Source organism: Hydra vulgaris, chromosome 13 (genome assembly GCF_038396675.1).
Source record: "Hydra vulgaris chromosome 13, alternate assembly HydraT2T_AEP".
NCBI lineage: Eukaryota > Metazoa > Cnidaria > Hydrozoa > Anthoathecata > Hydridae > Hydra > Hydra vulgaris.
Genome location: NC_088932.1, coordinates 9,079,219 through 9,100,440, shown reverse-complemented (window position 1 = coordinate 9,100,440; position 21,222 = coordinate 9,079,219). Strand labels below are relative to the sequence as shown.

Genomic DNA, 21,222 nt, shown 5'->3' with positions numbered 1-21,222 from the left:
CACTCGAAAAACTTTTTTTTATTTGTTTACCGTGAGGACCACATATTTTAAAAGTAATAATATGATTGATAAAAGGCCATTTTAATACTGCATCATAAGGTGTAGATCGCATCATTATATACAAACCAATTTCTTCTTCTTCATGTTTATCGCATTTCGTATGGATAGTCAATTTCATTAAAAATTGATAATTTTTATAATAAAAAGGAACACTATAATAAGCCTTGCTTTCATCTTTTAACTGATCTTTAAATTTTCAAAAATCCATATTTTGCTGCCATGACCATTATGATGCATTTCTTCCAACATGGATAGTCGAAAATCTAAATTTTTTATTTTGTCAACATATAACCCATTGAATAAAAAATTCGGATTGTTGATCAGTGAAACTATATCATCGGTGAAAATAAATGATGCCATAATTTTTACTAATCTAAAAAAAATTAAAAAAATTTACAAAATGTAACAAAAAATATTTTACAAAAAAAATATTTTATTTTCCAGTGGAACCAAAACCACCCTTTCTTTCTACATCTTTAATCATTGACATTTTTACTCCACGACAACAACACCCATCGAACTCTATTATGTTTTTGTCAGCTTTAAACATTTTTACAAATCCCATTTGAGCAATAGCATCTCCACGTTTAATCACATAATTTTCTTCAGAATGATTCATCAATAAGACTTTAATTTCCTCTTTATAATCGGCGTCTATTATTCCTGGAGCATTCAACACTACCACACCATATTTGTAAGCTATACCTGATTTTGAATATATCTGCCCTACTAAATTTGAATCCATTTCATTGATATACACTCCAGTACATACTAAAACACGCTGACGTGGTTGAAGTATAACATCCTTTGAGCTTCTCAAATTAAAACAAGCGCTTTCTTTTGTTTCATAAGAAGACCATTCATGAATATCTGTAATTTCGAGTGATTTAAACTCTTTATTTTCCATTTTATCTATCTCGCTGTCTTGTCCAAATGATGATTTACACAAGTTTTTTTTCGCTCTCTTTATATAAAATAGTAGTCATAACAACATTATCTCTATCATTAAAACAGAATTAAAAGTATAAAGTACAAAGTTTAAAGTTCATCGTACCACATTGAACTTTAGACTCTTGATTAAGGATTAACTTTTTTTAAAAAACTTGTTTAATACTTGTTTTTTTTTAATCTCTCTTTTCAACTGAAACAGTATAAAAAGAGTTCATTTTCATTTAAAAGTTCATTCACAGCACAACGAACATCAAAAAATGGCAGAGTTTGAAACTGTTTACTGCAATGATAACACCTATGTTAAATTCGCAGATCTAGCAGCTGCTACTTTGTGGCTAATTGAATTTAAAGAAGAAAAAAATGTGAAAGAAAAACAATATTCTACTGTCCCTCTCAAACCGTTGGCACAATTTAATTATTTCAAGAAAGATTTGATTTACAAACCAAAAAATGAAGGGTGTGAAATCTTGTTACCATGGAGATATAGAGAAATAGGTGATCTCAACAAAACAAATTATTTGTTTAGATCAGAGCTAAAATTAAATAAAGATGACAACACATTTAAATTGCCCAAAGGTGAAGTAACTAATAATGTGGTTTTTATATTTAATCATAACAAAATGACCAAAAAAGTATTGCAAACTTTAATGGCGAGTATGCAAGAAGCTCAAAACAAAGCCTTTATGACAGTGGCTTAACCTAAAACTCGCATAATAAAAACGGTCGAGTTTAACAATTTTGATATACGATTGGCAAAAGAAGAAGACGAAATTTATGCTACAGAATACGCAAGACAGATGGCTATAGAACCATCTTTTCATAATTCGTTAATTAAAAATGGTGTTTCACGAAATTTGAATCAAAATTTGAAAAGAGCTTCTGCCGAGCTTGCTGAAATTGAAACAAAAAAAACTAAAGTTGAACCAGAAGTATCAGAAGTACCAGAAGAAGACGAAGAATAATTTTTTTTTTTTAATAAATTTTTTGTAATTTTTTGAATTAAAAAACCTGTTTTAATATTAAAAAACTTGTTTTTTTAAATCTCTATTTTTCCTACATAAAGGGTGAAAAAAAAAAGCTAGTTCATTTGTGAAAGAGAAAATGACTAGCAAACAACTCGACGAAAGTCTCATCAAAGCTGTTCAACTTTTTTATCCAGATAATGAATTACATCCTGTGTTGTTTGAATTTCACCATTTAAATAACACGTATGAAGAATGGCAAGACATTATCTTTACGTATTTAAAAAATTTTAACTTGGAATTGAACTTGGAAGAAGAAAAATACAAGGATCTATATTATATCTTTATAGCTAAAGACTATAAAAATAGACTTGATTTGTTTGAAAAACCTTCACGTCGTTATATGAATTTTGTAGAACAATCACCATCATAGAGAACGAGCATACTAGAAGTATGTCGCATGATAAACGATGATTTTTTAAATGTAACCAAAACGACAGTAGAAAAACAACACGAAGAATTAAAAAAACAACTAGAAGACTTTGTTAAAGTATATAAACTTTATTACAAATCAAAAAACATGGAAAAGCAAACTTCGTGGAAAAGCAAAATTAAACCCACTTTAAAGTATTATTTTTTGTTTCCTTATCTATCTAACAAATGGGAGTATGATCAGTTGAAGAAAAATTGTAAACTACTAAATTACGTTGTTCCAGCTTGCATGGACCAACCGCCTTGCTTTTCGTTTGACGATAAAGTTTTTCATAATGGTTATTACACCCTATACACACCAGTTCCTATTTATGAATATTTTATACAAGAAAAAGTACATCAAGAAGGATATAAAGTGTACATTTACAAAGCCTTTGAACGTTGCAATTTTCACGAAAAAAGTTTAATAGAAATGTTTCCCACAGCTCAATGGTTTTTTTTCTTTAAAAGAAATTTTAACATTTCAAAGATTTTATACAGAAAAGAGGACGAAGTTTATAATTATGAAAACGACAAAATAGTATCGAAACAACCTATTCATAGAAACATTCATTACACCAAATATTATGTGACTGCGGAAGGATTATAAACAAGACAATTTTTTTTTATTTTTTTTTTTCCATTTCAAAAAGTTGATACACAAGTTTGTTTACTTGAAATATATTATTAAAGCATTCACAAGTGTCTTTTTTTAATATGTAAATACATTGAATGTTATCTTTTATAAATTTAATAAAATTCGAGTATTCTTCAACATTTAATTCTGTATAATCTTGCACGTCGATATTTTCTATAAACCCGTTTGCAAAATCTTCTAAATAGTGCGCAAACATAAATGTTTCATATTTAGGACAATGTTCGTGGGTATGTTTTCTCGTAAAGCTATGTTGATAATGTTCTAAACATAAACTTTCATTGTTAAAAAAAGTAGGTAGTTTACACAATTTCGGAAATAATAATTTATTTAAATCGAATATAACTATTTTTTGTTCATTTATTGTAGGCAACACATCTTTTTCCATGTTCCCACCTTTATAAAATACAAGATTATATTCGAATTTTGAAAATATAGTTTTTAAATAATCCACAACTGAGCAACAAAATATGATTTCTCCGTTATATTTGAATGTGGGATAATATTCTAACCCATGAATATTCTTTAGACAGTATAAAAATACTTTTTTTATCCTTTTTCATGTTTTCAAATTTTTCACATGGTATAACTTGTACGTGATAAAACTTTTTATCCACAAGTGATCGTAAACATAACTCTCTGATACAATTTTTTCCCCACTTGTGAATCTCTTGATTGGTTATAAATTCGAAATCTAACAACCACAACTAAAAAAAAAAATGCTTTTTTATTAAAAAAAGAAGCGTATTCTTTTAATAAAATGAATAAAAAAGTATAAAAAATCAAATTTTTTAAAAATATTTTTTTTACATTTTTTAATTAAAAAAATGAATCGCGTTGATAGCATCATTAAAAAAATTCACAACAATTGCGCAGTGTGCGCGCTTGATGAAGTATCTAAAAGATATAAACATTACGAACACAAGTCTGGAAATTCTTCACCTTCATCTGATTAAGTAGAAGAAGAACATTTTACAGATAAAAATTCATTTGAGTTTTTACAAAATGTACTCAAATCTAAAAGGATAACATTAAATTCTTACAGTATTGAAAAATAATTTAAAAACAGCGAATTTAATAATTTACTCGAAAATCCTCAACTTTGTCCTATTCATCTTAACTACTTTGATGATTTGAATGAAACATATGGTGAACATTATGTAATAGAACTCTATAAAACCAAGCTCACTCTTTTGCTGCTAGAAAGAAAAATCAAACCACCTATGGTTCTAACAGAAGGTGATCAAACTGACGGTTTTGTGGATACGTTTACTTCAAAAGTAATACCTACTGTTTCTTCTTTGATAGAAAAACTAGATGGCGCTTTAAAAAAGAAGTCTGTTAAAAGAAACATTGAAGGTATTATAAAGGAAGGAACCGGCGATAAAAAAACTTTATTTGTTAATATATTACACGCTGTTGTAACACTATTTATTGCGAGTTTTTTTAATTTAGAAAAAGAAGAATAAAAAAAATGGCTACTGATGAATCTTTGTCTCGTTTTTTTAAAAATTCAGAATTTAAAAATTATTATATAGGAATATATGCTTTTGACGAACTAAGTCAAACAAAAACACATATTCATATTATTCAACAAATGAAAAAAAATGGCTCCTTTATCATTTACAACAATGAAACTACAAAAGAAGCAGGTCAACATTGGAGAGTGTTGATGAAAATAGACAAGGGTCATTTTTTTTGTTTTGATAGTTTAGGTGAAGAAAGTGTATTGCAACAAATTCCAAAACATTTAAGATTTAATAAATATTTGTTTGAAGCAGTAGAAGAAGTCAATAGCAATATACAAATCAACACTATTAACATTAACTACAACGAAATTGAAATTAATTCTTATATACGACAATCCAATCATTTTCCTACAGAATGGACAGCAGAAAATCGTGAATTTTATTGGTTTACCAAATTTATTTTAAAACATAGCGAAATCACTGGCAATCAAAATGTATTTTTTTCATACAATAAATTTCCTTTTCAATGGAATGACAGTAGTTTATGTGGAGCATTTGCCGCCTATTTTGTAGCTTTAGTCTTTCGCAGCGAAAATGTATTATATACAGATCAAATATATTTACCTTCGTTGTGCAGACTGTTAAACCATTATTTTTATGAAGTAACAACGCTTCATGCCTCTTCACTAGTTCAGATAAATCTTTATTCATTTTTTCAGTTTATTAAACACGAACTCTTTCAACACCTTGATAACACTGCTAAACAACTGTTTGAAAAAGACATGCAGTTGCATTTTTATATGAAAAAACAGGAAAACCTGGAACGTGATCTATTGTCTATGAAAACAAAACAAATTCCTTTACATTATGATATTTATGAAAAACAATTATTGGCTCAAAATGCTGTTAAAAGATTTTTAAAAGATGCAGGTTTCTTAAGAACAAATTATGAAGCAACGTGGGATAAGTTATCCCTATTGGATATTTAAGCCATTCCATCTAAGATGAACGAGGAAAATATTTATTACATGATGCAAAATGAAATGGATAGAATTTATGCAAACAATTATACGCGATTAAAGACTGCCAATCAATTTTTAGATGTACCTATTGATGATGTCATGACTAAAAAAGAAATAAAAAGGCAAATTGCTCTGAATTTAATATAAACAGAATCATGAAGAGAACAGCACACACATTACTAGAAGAAATTGTCGAAGAAAAATGTGCTACGTGTAATGGATATGGCGAACTCTATTTTCTCGTATTAAAAGATAAAAAAAATGACGCTTTATTAAAAAATTGCACGATTTACTTATTAAATAAAGAAGTATGGATATTTAACACCGTTACTAAAAGAGCAGCCAAAATACATCTTCACAAGACGCAGTGTTTAACTTGTAAAGGAAAAAAAACATTGACTATCAAACGATATAAAAAGAAAAAAGGAGAAAAAAAACAAACCCTATTTTATTTGTACATATTTATTCTTTTAATGAATTAATATATTTTTTTTACAACTCTATTTTTTATATACTTCAAACACTTTATCCGGAGGCATATGAGGGTTGGCAGGTTTTGTAACAACAGGAACAGAAGGCGTTTTTGTTTTTTTGCCTTTCCACGCTTTTTTTATACTGTATAACAGCGAACCCATTTATAGCGATACATTTTTAGGCGTGATAAAATCGGCTAATCCTCTTCCTCGTCGGACTCTTCGCTTACGTATCTTAGATCTATAACGTCGTTTCTGCGTTTTACGTCGATAAACCATCCGCTAAGAGAACATCCAACAAAACGTAAAAACTTTTTTTGACTTATTTCAAAATGATGTTTTTCTCCGTCTTCATATATAAATAAAATAAGATATTTATTATTTGAATAAGTTACTTTAATAATTTGACCCTGTTTTAAACAATGCGACAAAGAAAAATCACCCTTTGCTTTACTATTAGCTTTGAATAGTGAAATATAAAAATCTTCTAATTGTGGAAACGGATAAGCATCTGCTGCGTAAGTTTCAAAAGTCATTTTTTATGTCTGCTTCTTCGAGTAACCAAAGGTTAAATGTCTCTTTAATATCATCAACAAAGTCTTCATATACCATTTTAAATGTGGAACAAATGTGGTTGTTTTCACCATAAATAAAATCAATATGAGCTTTATTATTATCACGAGTTACTTTGATTTGTTTACTTCCATCAAGACGAAATACTAATTTAAAATTACCTTCAACTTGTTTTTAACTATCGCTAGCTTCAAACTTGGAAGCTTCTACATTCATAACAGAGTTATAAAATTCGTTTAAACAAGTTTTAAACTCCATTTTTTTTGTTTTGTTTATTTTAAATGAATTTTTTTTCTCTTCAAATGAATTTTTTTATTTCAAAAAACCAAACTTATATTACTTTTTTTAAAAAAAAAACAGAAAAAACAGTATTAAATATTTTTTTATCAATATATTTTTGGTATTTTATTGCCTACAAAAAAAACACCGTCATATATATGTGATATACTATATATTTTATTTAGTATGTCAAAATCCATCACAAAACCACCAAAAAACGTAGATATTTGTGTCCAGTATCTTTATTACCGCTGATGATTTCGGCAATTCCATTTTCATACTCGTACGTTAAAATATACTCTCCTCGAGAGCTTGTATCCGTTCTTAAATTCTTTAATTTGTCATCGCGTTTTTCCATATCTTTTAATAACCATAAAATTTCTTTAGAATTATCTTGAACATATCGTCGAAATTTTTGTACAAAACATGGATTACAATACTTTTTTATGTGTGATTTTCTTCTCGCGTGTTTGCATATTTTTGAATTCGTTTTTGTAAGTAAACGTTTTACAGAGTTGAGCTTTTTTATACATGTTTTTTAATCCGATTAAATTATAGTTTCAAATACACCACCAATTAAAGGAATACCTCCTAATAGGTTACCAAGGATACCTTTACCGCGTTTTCTAAGTATAAGTTTTCGTCCTTTACCGATTAAAGAATGATAAGGTCTAGGATGAGCTTTCAATTTTCGATGAACAAAAATATATCTTCTAGCATTTCTATGACCTCTGTCTTTTATGTCTCATTTTTGAAAAAAAATTGCTTTGTTTAACACGAGCCACTTTTGCATACTTTATATACTTGCGTTTTTTTTGTTTTTTTCAATAACAAATCAGTGCTTTTTTCTACAATAGTATCGCCTAAAATATAGTTTTAAAGAGTTATGGTTTTAAAGAGCTATAGTTAGTAAATAGTTTAATATTAAAAAGACCTTTACCACGCTTCCTATGTATACGTGTTCGCCCTTTACCAATTAAAGAATGATAAGGTCTAGGATGAGGTTTCCATTTTTGGTGAACAAAAATATATCTTTTAGCATTTCTATGACCTCTATGTCTTCTATATCTCATTTTTTAATAAATATTTCTGTGTTTATCACGATCCACTTTTGTTAAAACAAAACGATATATTGGTTTTCCTACCCGATTCATTTCGCGATTTTGTTTATTATTTATATACTTGCTTTTCGTTTTTCGATAACACATCAGTGCTTTTCTACAATATTGACGCTTTATTTTTTTCAAGTTTTTCTTAACTCTTCTTCGTCTTAGAGTTCTTAGTTCTGTATTATTGGGATCGGTTAACTCGTTTTCCTCAAAGGAGGTCCTATCAAAAAAATCAAAAAAAGCATCCCTATGAAAAGGCCATTTTCCATCTACTGTATATTTGGGTAATTTAGATGTATATTTAGGTCTCAAATTGCTTTTATTTGAAGGTGTTGAAAATAAATTCCGTCTTACAATCATACGGGAAAAATCAATATCATCTGCAGCCATTTTTTGACTTTTTTTTTTTTTGTCTTCAAGTTTTTTTGACTTTAACTTTTTTTGACTTGTATTTTTTTTATATCTTTTTTTTTACAAGATAAAAAACATAGTGTCACCCTGACACAACCTTACTTTATCTGTCTTTACTTTAACTTAGTAGGCCTACTTACTTGTGTTTTTTCTTACAGTCTTTATATTTTATACGGCCGTATTTTTTCTTACTTACTTAGTCCTTACTTAACTTACTTAATCCTGCCTTAATCCTTAGCCTGCTTACTTACACACTCGTGCGCTCACTCGTTCTCACACACTCACACATTACTCGACGAGTATTTCTACCCACCGTGTTTACATATAACTTCCTAGACATTACTCGACGAGTATTTCTACCCACCGTGTTTACATATAACTTCCTAGACATTACTCGACGAGTATTTCTACCCACCGTGTTTACATATAACTTTCTAAACTTTCTACTACCTTCAACGAGAGTCGAACCCACAACGGTCTAATGACATGGCGTTTAAAACATAGTGCGGCAAACGAATGCACTATGTTACGTCGACGTGTTGGTTCATAAAGTTTTGAATTTATTTAACATGTTATTTTAACACTTTACGCAGAGTTTTTTTTTTGCAGAGTTTTTTAAAAAGTTGTTTACTCCATATTTTAATCTTTTTAATCTTGTTCATAAAAGCGGTATTAAAAGTTTCTAAATTTAACTAGCATGACACTGCATTTTTTTTTCATTGCACAAAGTTGCATCACTTTAGCTTTTATTTCGCGTTAATCTGTAGAGATTAAATTTTTATACATAAAAAGCGTGTTTTTTGTTAACAAAATCAAAAATGACAAAAACTTTTACCAAACGCTCAGTTAAAAAAACTAAATACTTTATGGATGATGAAGTTATTGCGAAAGAAATTATTTTAAAGAAAATGAGGTAGAAATAAGTAGCGACGATGATCATGACGAACAAGAAGTAATAGCGATTGAAGACGACGAATTAGGGTTTACCGATGCAAATATTTTCGACGACGTTCATGATGAAATTCACTTCTTAATTAACAAACAGACAAACGTACAATCAAACACAGAGACAAACACAGAAAATGAACAACCATTAGAATTTTTTGAAGATTTAACTGAACTCAACTCAGCCGACAAACTACCACTAACTCAACCCCAAGAAAATAATATTTTTAAAAAAAAAGTAAGTTATTTTTTTAAATTATTATTTATAAATAAAAAATTACATTTTTTAAGAATTTTTTTTGTTATTTTTTTTAGAAAACAATCAACAATAATAAAAAAATGAAAAGAAGAGTCAGAAAATTAAAATATCATATTAATAAAACATTTAAATTAAACTTGTAAATTTTTTTACATATAAAATACATTATTTTTGTCTATTTTTTCGCCGTATGTTTGCTTCTTTTAATTGTTGTTTAATATCGACATAGGATTCGGCAGTATGAACCTAGCGTTTTATTCTTTTACCAACTCTTCCAAGTTTACGGTTTGTTTTATTATCTTTATATCTGTTATTTGTTCTTCGTAAACACGATAATATTCTTTTACAATTGCTCGGTAAATACTGATTTTCAGTCTGTGTCGATGTTGAACTTTGTTTTGTACTTGTTTGTGTTTGAACTGCTTTTTTTGTTCTAGGAACTGTTGTTTTTGTACGTGCCATATTGACAGTGTTTAATGATCTAGGAGTATATCTTATTTTAGGCATTTTTATAAAAAATATTAATTTTATATTTATAACTATTTTATATATAACAAAAAAAAAATTAACATGGTATTTTTATATAAAAAACTACTCCTATTTTTTAGTAAAAAAAAATGAAATACATAATCATTAACAAAATAAAATATGAAGTGTTTCATGATGGCTTTTTTAAAAACCACTACATTATTAGAAATGGGAAAAAAACTCCTTTTATTTACGTACAACCCTACTCACCTGTATTAGGTAATTTTTTTTATATTATTTTTATACAAATAATCAATTCTTTTTTTAATAAAAAAAACAGGGTACAGAAATACAAGCAACACGTATTTTATACGATTCACTATGGTTTTGGTCAATGGATCTTTCAAGTGACAATCAAGAACTTTCAAATAATATAAATGAATGCATGTCAATAATACAAAACTTTATATTGCAATAATTTTTTTGTAACTTTTTTTTGTTTTTTTTAGCAAAACTAATGTATTAAAAAAAATGCATTATGTCAAAAAATGTGGATGGTAAGCATATTTTGTTTTCTTTTTTTTTTTTATATTTTTTTAATATTTTTTTATACATTTTTATTTTTTTCTCTAAGTTATGGAGAAAATATTAATGAAGAAACTATATGCTATCACGAGTTATTATTGTCAAAAGAAGAAGAACAAGATTTGAAATAAGTTATGGAAATGGAAGAGTTAACAGAAGAAGATTATGAAAAATATTTAGAACAATTAGTTCAAGAAATGGAAGATGAAGAAGAAACAGATTATATTGAAGAGCTAAAATCACAAATGATAGAAGAAGTGGAAAAACAAGTGGAAGAAATAAAAAAAGAAATGGATGAAATCTTAGATGAAATGAATTGGGAACAATACGTTTTAGACGTTATTAATAAAATGGACAACTTACCAGAGCTTTATTTGTAATTTTTTTATTAGTAAATATATCTTTTTTTTCTTTTTTTTAGACAACTAAAAAATAAAAAAAATGAATAATAAGGATGACTTTGAAGATATGTTTCCTGGATTTGGAGACGTTTTTGAAGGAAACATGCCAATAGAAAATATAACATTCAACAATATATTTAAAGAACCAGATATTGAAGATATTGAAACCAACCTCATTTATATTTTTATTCTTTTATATGTTTTATTGAGCAATTTTATTTATTTACTAATTCTTTTATGTTAAAAAAGACATGTATATTTTTTTTTATAGTTTTTATATAAATAAATGTTTTTTTTTCAGCAACTAATAAAAAATGGCAGACAACATATATCCTTGCTGTTTTTGTGACAAAGAATTTAGTGCAGAAGAACTTTTACAACATCAAACAGATTGTGCTACAGAACAATACTCCCACGAATGTTTTACATGTAAAAAAAAGGTACAAGATTTGTTAAACCATGAATGTGATTATGAATTTCTAGATATACAAAAAATATGCTTTTTTTGTAATACCAAAATCGATGATCAAGATTATTATGAACACTCTGTCATCTGCTTTCGATATTATAAAGAACAACAAAATCGTTATTTAAACCAAATCATTCAAGAGGAAAAGAAAAATTTAAATTATTTGAATCTTTCTATTAATCAAATCATGAATAAAATGAAAAGTCTTCAAGAAAAAGAAATTAAAAATCTAAAAGAAGAAAATGACAAACTTAATCAAACCCTAGCAAAAACGAACAAAGAAATGGCAGAATTAAAAAGTCTTTTATGACAACATGTTGGTTTTAGCAAATCAACAAGATACAGAACAAATCAAACAAGAAATAACAAAACTTTATCATATCGTAGAAGAAAATAGCACAGAATTCTTAGCTTTAAAAAAATCCATTCAACAAGCTAAAGAAGTAAAGGTAATACAACACATTTTTAAAGACACGCAAATTATCAAACTTGATCAAATGAATCTCAGGCTTTTATCAGATGAACCATTTTATACAGAACCAGTTTACACATCAGAAGGTTACCGTTATCGAATAAAAGTTTATACTCGAAGTACCGACATCAACAAACTAGCCATTTACTTTCAATTAATAAAAGGTGACCTGGACGATGCTTTACAATGGCCTTTTACCAAAAATGTCAATATAACCTTGAGAGATAAAGATCAAAATTTTACTCGTACTACTACCAACAATAATTATCTTTAACTTTTAGACGATAGTTCATTTGATAAACCTACCACTGAATATAATGTAGTTGTTGGTTATAAGAATTTTATTTCACACGAAGAACTAAAACAATTTATTATTAACAATAATTTATTTATCACGATTACTATTCAATAATATATTTTATGTAAAAAATGTATTTGTTCTATCATTGCTATTTTTTTATATGTTTTTTTTGTACTTTATCTAACATTATTAACCCTAATTTTTTTTAGATTAACTAATAAAAAAATGAACACAATTGAAATATTCAGAGAAATCAGTCAGGAACTAACCATTGCCAATGTTAAATCGATCAAATTTATGCTTAAAATACCTTTTGGAATCAAAGAAAGTATAAAAAATGGTTTGGACATGATAGCCTACTTTAACGATAACACTATACAAAGCGAAAACGGACATATTTACAAAACATTAGAAAGCAAGTTAGAATATTTACTTTTATTATGTAAAGCAATTCATCGTAATGATATTGTCACTAAATATAAAAACAAAATTCCTCGTCTACCTACCTATGAAGAAAGCATCGTTAAAAATTTACCACCTGTGTATTCACCACCGAACGCAATATATCCAAGTGCAGTTATAGAAGCTAAACAAGAAGAACTATTTTATTTTTATAATCCTGTACCAGAAGCTGAACATGCACCTGAAAGTGGTCAAAACCAGAATTCATTTAAAACTTTTTTTAGGAAAAAAATTATAGTTTTTTTTACTTGTAAAACGATAACTTTTTCCCAAACATTGATTTTTTATTGTATTAACTCAATTTGTAAACTTTTTTTTTTAGACAACTAATAAAAAAAAAAGGGAAGCAACTGGGGAAATATTAGAAATATACTTGATAAAGAAGAAGCTTCACTTCGCTACTTTTTACAAAAACTTCATAAACATATGGCATGAAAAAAAAAGTTTATAGAAATAGACAAAGAAACAAAAAAAGCTAGTCATTATTTAGAAAACATTTATTCTTACATTGAAAACTTTCAACATCAAACACTCATCTGGTTTAGCCCAGAAGAACGACATTTTTCTTATTATCTTTTTGACTTTGATGATTTGACATTGAATCGGTTTAACAGATTTACCCATGAAAATCAATCCCAACTCACTTTGAAAGATTTGTGTAAAAGAAGATTGGCACAAGAACGAATCCAATTTGAATTTGATCAATTGCGAGAAAAAATTGTTTGTTTATTCGATAAAACCAAACTACCACTCACCAAATGGAAAGATCGAGATAATATTCGTAGATAATAAACGTTTATCCTTTTTTTATCTTCAAAGACGATATCTTTATACTTTATTTCATTTACTTTTCACAGAAATATCCTGTTTTGCTGATCCACGTAAAAAGCTGGAAATACATTTAATACGAAAATTATATCGTTTAATTATGGAATATTTAAATTGGTCCCAAAAACAATATTTTTATACTATTGAACCTTGTTTTATTCACTTTAATATTGTAAATCAATTTTTTTAATTTTTTTTTTAGATCAATATTATTATATTTGCGAAAATAATTTTGTACATTATAAAAATAACATTTTATATTTATAGTCAAACTAATAAAAAAAATGAAAAGTGGATACAGCAACAGAAAACCAAACAAAAAAGTAAAAAAACAAATGAAAGGTACATTTTTTTCTGTATTTTTTTTTTTTTATCATTAAATTTTTTATTCAACTTTTTGTTTTTGTTTTACAGCCATGTACGCCTACTATTTTACTCTCCAAAAACATTCGATGAACCACTCACATACGATAAACCAACGCTACTTTTGCTTAAAAAAATGTGGCATATGCCAAAGCTGTAGATTGAATAAATAACTTTTCTTATTTAGAAATATATATATATATATATATACTTTATCTTGTTTTTTGTGATTTTTTTATTCCTTATTTTTTTTTCTTTTTTTTATACCACTTTATACTAACATTTTTCTTTTTTTAGATATAAATAAAAAAAAAAGAATAATAATGATGGTGAAAACTGGGAGATGGATCTTACTGCTCCTTCCTTCGAATTCCATTAACCGAATGCAAAATTAAAAAGACCCTTAAAAGGAATCGATTACGAAAAATGTTTAAAATTGGAAATAAAAAACATTAAAAAAATTGAAGAGACATGCAACAACCCCCCATTCCAAGAAGAATGGATTTGTGACGCACCCCCCTTTAATTTAAATTCCAAATATTATTTTGATTAAATTTTTTGTAAATAAATTTTTTTTTTTTTGTAAATATGTTTTTATAAATAATTTTTTGTGAATATATTTTTATAAATATATTTTTATAAATAAAATTTTTTTTTTTGGCTAACTAATACAATGTGTGGAAATTGCAATTGTACTGTTAAAAGCACAATCGAATTAACAGCTGAAGAGGTACTTTTTGTCTTGAAGTCTGCAGAACAATATAAAAAAACATTCTTTGAAGAAGTCAACATTTTTAATCACTATGTCACCATTGGAAAACGATTTCATCCAGACATGACGTTTGAAAATTTTGTCAAAAAAAACTATCCCATTTTCAGAGAAGAAAAAAAATCTATATTGTAACATTTTTTTTTTAACTGATACAGTTTTTTTTTAAATAAAATTTTTTTTACATTATTATCTCTATTTTCAGAGTATCCGTAAAGATAAAGTGGTCGTAGACTTGACAGTAAGCGATGAGGATGATACGATTAATGACCTCTTCAAGAAAACCACACCACTCCACATACGAATTATCGAGGGATCAAAACTCGGTCTAGTGGAACAGAAAAATAATAATAAAGAAAAAATTTGATCGGATAATGAAATTGACTTCACCATCTCTACTACCACTACTCCTAAAATTACTCCTAAAACTAAATCGATAAGCTCGACCCCTCCCGCTACGAAACGCATAATTTGATTGACAGTATTGCAGTAAACGCATAATTTGATTGACAGTATTGGTAAATATAAAGAAAAGACCCACACACATAAAGATAGCTGTTTCGATAAGAAGACAGCGTGGGAACTTATAGAATACCTCAAACAAAATACTAACCAGGATTACACCTATTCCAAAAAACAAATCAGTAAAATATGTCTATTAACATATGAACTAAGATCACATAACTAAGCAATCGAGGAACAAAGGCGAGAGGATAACAGCGAAATTTGTTATAAGTGTAGGAATGTACATAAATATAACACGGATATATTGTTCTTGACAAAAATGTTAACAGATTTGGTTTGAATGTATTTGTTGTTTTTTGCAATATATCCTATTTTTGTATGCCTTTCTTATTGTGTTATGTTGATGATTTACCAAGCATCCCCCACCTCCACGTCACACTTTTATTGATTTTACTCCTCACAGTAAAAGCCCGTCCACTTAACGTTTGTATATATATCATTAAGGATTCTTTGCTTCCGTTTACATTTGTATGTTTATGTCCCATAGGATTATATGTGACTCTATGTTTATGTATGTATTTCTAAGTTGTTCTACACATCTATAATCATATGAGGGAGACATATAAGTAGGGTAATGCTTTTGTGTGTATATGTATATCTTGTCGTGAAGTGTATGTGTTTGCACGTTTAATATGTGCTTACATATACATTAGTAGATGAGTGCTTGAATCGGGTGGGGACGTGTGCGTGCACCGTTTGCATTCACACATAAGAAACTCTTGGACGGATGAGTTGATACGGAGATATGAACTTACGTGTTAATATATGGTATGTAATACACTCCTCTCTATATCACTACTTTCTATACCATTTAGCTTGCACAGCCGATCTTACCTGGCCCAAAGATCCTTTATTATGCCAAGAATGTGACTAGACAACCATGTGTATTATCATACAAGAAACTCTTCTTACCTTAAGCCAGAAAAGAAACCAACAGCAACTACAAAGATCACCTCACGAATTCGATAAATGAAGCTAAGAGAAATATGCGTGATAAATCAATCACAAACCTTTCGGATAGGCACTTAAACGAAAATGAATTAAACCTTTTGGAAAGAGGATTGAAATGGATTATCAAACCCCATAAACCAACCTTCGACCTGTACACGGAACAAATTAAAAAATTTAAGAGGAAAATCCACTGCAAAATGTTTTTTGAAAAACGGAAACTAGGTAAGAATAGTATTAACGGTAACAACAAAGATACAAATAATAACCACTTCACAAGACCCAACCGAAGTTGGATGCCACCTACAGACAAAAACGAAAAATTAAAAAGATTTTTTTTAACTATTGAAAAGGAAACAGAAAGACTAACGAAGGAACCAAAACATAAAGACACCATGAATATGGAACCAGAAGAATACTCAGCACTGAAGAAACTTAAGGAAGACAATAATATTATTATAAAGAAAACAGACAAAGGTGGAGGCACCTGTATTTTAAATAAAAAAGAATACGAAGAAAAATTTCTACAAATGCTAGAGGACAAGAACACTTACAATGAACTCGATAATAACCCTACACAAAAAATCGCAGACATGATTACTAACGAAATCTTGTACATGAAGAGCAGCCTAATAATTCCGGAAAAAATCGCGGAATTTATGCTTCCAACTTCTGAGGCAAGAACCCCACTCTTTTATGGTTTCCCCAAAATCCACAAAGAGGGCGTATCTCTCAGACCGATTGTCTCTGGATGTGAGGGCCCATCAGATAATCTCTCAGAGTAGCCAAATACCTACTACCCATGGCGGAATCTCTTCCATCTTACTTTAAAGATTTTACGGAATTACTGAAGATCCTAGGCTATACCCCGTTCCCGGAAGAAGACTACATTATGGTGACAGCGGATGTAATCTCTTTATATACCAACATACCTTACGACGATGGGATAAAAGCTGTGAGCAATTTTATTAACAGCAACTGGAAATCACTTAAACTTCTTAACAGCTTTCCGCCCATAATACCGACTAACCATTTTTGCAAGTTAATTAAACTTATTCTTGAGAACAGCTCGTTTATGTTCGGATCACGCACTTTCCAGCAAAAGTTTGGAACCTCCATGGGAACTAGAATGGCTCCTCCATATACGAACATCTTTATAGGAGAACTTGACCATTGTTTTGTTGAAAAGTATAGAAATAATATTATATTATATAAAAGATTCATTGATGACGTACTAATAATATTCAAAGGCACCCCAAAAAAGTATATGCGATATGCGAACATCTTTATGGGAGAACTTGACCATTGCATTGTTGAAAAGTATAGAAATAATATTATATTATATAAAAGATTCATTGATGACGTACTAATAATAGTATAGAAATAATATATTATATAAAAGATTTATTGATGACGTACTAATAATATTCAAAGGCACCCCAAAAAAGTATATGCATATGCAAACATCTTTAAGGGAGAACTTGACCATTGAATTGTTGAAAAGTATAGAAATAATATTATATTATATAAAAGATTTATTGATGGCGTACTAATAATATTCAAAGGCACCCCAAAAAAGTTAGAAAAACTTGAAGTATTCATGAACAACCTACACAAGAATATAAAATTTACGTTCACCTCATCGCTAAAATATGTTAATTTTATGGATCTCACTTTAATTAAAAACGAAAACGGCACTATCTCCTCCACTCTGTATAAAAAACCTACCGACACTCTGCCTCTACTAAATTTCCACTCCAACCACCCCAGACACCAAAAACTAGGCATCATTTAGAGCCAGGCATTGTGAATTAACAGGCTTGTTTCCAGGGACAGCGACCTAAAATACGAATTGGAGAAATTAGCCAAGACTCTAATATTTAAAGGTTACCCAATTAAAAATATTATTCATGAAATTACCAAGGGTTTGTCCTTGACGCAAAAGGATCTAATTTCTAAACCAACGTTAAATAAAAATAAAAATGAATCTATCACCTCTGGTATACCGCTTGTACAACCGTATGACACGACAGGTTAAGAAATTATGGCAATGATCACCAAGCACTGGAAGATCATTAAAAACGAAACAGTGCTTGCGAAAATATTAGGCAATAATTTTTTGAAAATATTCTCTAACCATAAAAACTTACAGAGCCAAATTATCCATACCAAATTCTGATTAGTAGGAATTATTTTAGAATAACTAACTAACTCAAATATTAATATTCAAATGAAGAAAGAGAGATCCTCCTACTTAAGAGTCATTTTTCGTAAGAATCAGGCAGTCAATGGAAGTGACCTCCTCCAAATTGCTTGAATTTTTTATATATTGATCAGAATATAGAGAAAACCTGTTGGGGAAAAAAAAAATTTTCAAAAATGTTTCGTTCACTCGGAATCTGGGCTTAAATTTTTGAGATTTTTTTAAAAATTTTTAGAAATTTAGTTTTTGGCCACCTTTGAACCCATTTTTTTGGCAAGGCAAAAAGTTGCACATAGCTTTTGTAGTTAATATCAGACGTAACCGAAAAGCTCTCTCCAAAAAATATAAAAAAGTTGCGTGACACTGTGCGGTTGGCTAATTATCATAGTTCAAAAGTACAAAATCAATCAGTTTTGTCAACTTTTAATCGGAGTTAATTCTAGCGGCGAAGTGTTGCACACAATTTTTCTTTTAGGATTTGAAACTATCAAAGGTATTGAGTCTAAAAATGCAAAGAAAGTTATGTGATACCTAAGGCCTATTAATATATTTAGGCTTGAAATTTGAAAAAAATGTTTTAGTATACTTACAAAATGAACCATTACGGCAGAGGCGCTTAGTTTTGTAAAAATGTAAACATATCCAACTGTCAATACAAAAAGGTCCTAACATAATAATAAAAAAAATTCGTGTGATCTTTAGATATTAAGTTAAAAATAAAGGTACAAATTGTTAAAAATGATTATGTATTTTTTTGGACACACAGATGAGGTTTTCGCTCACAATAAAATTTCTATCATCCAAAATTAGCATTTAGCATTACACAAAACATTGCACGTAATGTTAAGAAAAAATTTAAGCGTTTCTGACTATGATATAGAAATCATAACAATTGAAATAAATAATAATAAAAAACAATACATGATCAGAAGTGAATTATTTAAATTTACGTCATAACCAAATAACTTGTGGTGATCGAATGGAAGAAGAATCGCTGATATCACGATTGTGGAGAAACAAGTTAGTGGGCGGTTGTTTACTTTGCCATAAAAATGTCTTAACTTTATTTTAACGATCTTTAAAATTTGCATAAATAGAGTAGATATTTTATCATTGCTATTGAGAAATAGGTACTGCATAAATAGAACTTGTTTTTAGTTGAGTATGAAACAAAACAAATATTTTTATGAAAACTGTTGTTGCTTTTCAAAAGGAAATTGTGGATCATTCAAAAAACATAAAATTATAAACAAAATGTTCTACATTCATCAGCTGGGAGATGTTGATGTTAAGAAACACCTCATCAACTTAAAGGTAATTATGTATTTTAAATTTACGCAGACTGTAATATAATTTTTATAATTACATACTTTATAACTTCTCTGCAATAAGATTTTGAGACAAAGTTTTTTAAACAAAAAAAAATAGCTCTTTTAATTAATTCCTCACTCTTTTAATAAATAATCACTAAATTAATCACACTCTTGCAATATTGTATTTTAATAATAACAACAATGTATTTCAAACTTGTAAACATTTTTCGTGAAGAGTCAGATTATAAACAATGCTTTAAATGACACACTTAATAATTGTTTAAAAAATTGTTTTTAGGTCATGCGATTAAACGATAATAATATTTGGGAAGAAAATGGACTTATTGCAAATAGACTTAAAAGAAATCTTGAAAAGGATGAACAAATATGTGCTTTTCACCGGTACACGTTTGGTATTGCATGGAGTCCTCCAAAAACATGCTTTCATCCTCACCATCTAAATATAAAAGGAAAAAAATCTCCTGCTTTAAGGGCGTCACCAATACATGTCGTCATATCAATGTCAAAGCGATACAATGAAGTATTTTCAGTTGGTGCAATGCTGTGTTTTACCCATTTAAAGCAAGAAACTGCTTTATCTAGAGTCAACGAAAACACCAATTTATGTACAGAAACACAAACACAACAAGAACAAACATATATGACACCTGCTACTCCAGATGAAGAATTTGATCCCGGTGAAATTAATGTTTCACAGAAGATTTTGGACGAATCTCTAAGAAGCCGTGAGAGTGTAACTGAGGTTCTTAATGCAAGTCCAATAAAATTTAGATTAAAAAGGAAGTTCGAATATCTGGAAGATACTACTAAAGATAAGTTAAAACGCAAGTATGTTCGCCTAGAAAACTTATTAAAGAAAAAATTTGCGGAAGCTGTTGCTCCTGGACAAGAGGAAATACTTATAGATTTTCTTAACAGTAAAAATGTTGATGAAATAAATAGCCCTCTCCCAATTGAAATTATTCGTGCTCAGAAAGTATATAAACAAAGTGATTCCATGGGAAAGTTAGTTATCCTCTCATTATTAGACCATACCAAGTATACCAAAAAGTTTATAATGAACACATTTGAGTGTACCAAACATCGTATAGAAACAGCAAGAAAATGGCATGCATCTCATAAAGGGTTGGCATTTCCAGAGAAGAAAGTATTCGTCCGATCTAGTCTTGATCAAACAAAGTGTAAACATTTCTTAGACTTTATATTTACAAGCGGTATTTTGCATGATGTTGCTTATGGAATAACCAAATTAAAATACGACAGCGGTGAAGAACAAAAGATAGTGCATGCAATACTGACGACAAAATATAGCCACGCTATCATGTTCTATCGAAAAAGTTGTAGTGAAAACAATTATATACCATTATCTGATTCAAGTTTGTGGAAAGTATTGCATGCAATAAAACCTTCAAGTCGAAAAAGCTTAGCTGGATTAGATGATGTTACTGCTTCAGG

At 28.7% G+C, this 21,222-nt stretch overlaps 1 protein-coding gene across 1 annotated transcript; it reads right to left on the bottom strand.

Moving 5' to 3' along the window:
• Positions 1-493: 493 nt before the first annotated feature.
• On the bottom strand, positions 494-967 carry LOC136089611 (deoxyuridine 5'-triphosphate nucleotidohydrolase-like). The gene has a single exon (XM_065815663.1). The coding sequence runs from the start codon at positions 965-967 to the stop codon at positions 494-496; it is 474 nt and encodes a 157-aa protein (XP_065671735.1).
• Between the last annotated feature and the right edge of the window lie 20,255 nt (positions 968-21,222).

What these genes read in the sequence shown, in the direction of transcription:
- LOC136089611 (XM_065815663.1), bottom strand. Translation starts at nt 967, where the DNA reads ATGGAAAATAAAGAGTTTAAATCACTCGAAATTACAGATATTCATGAA.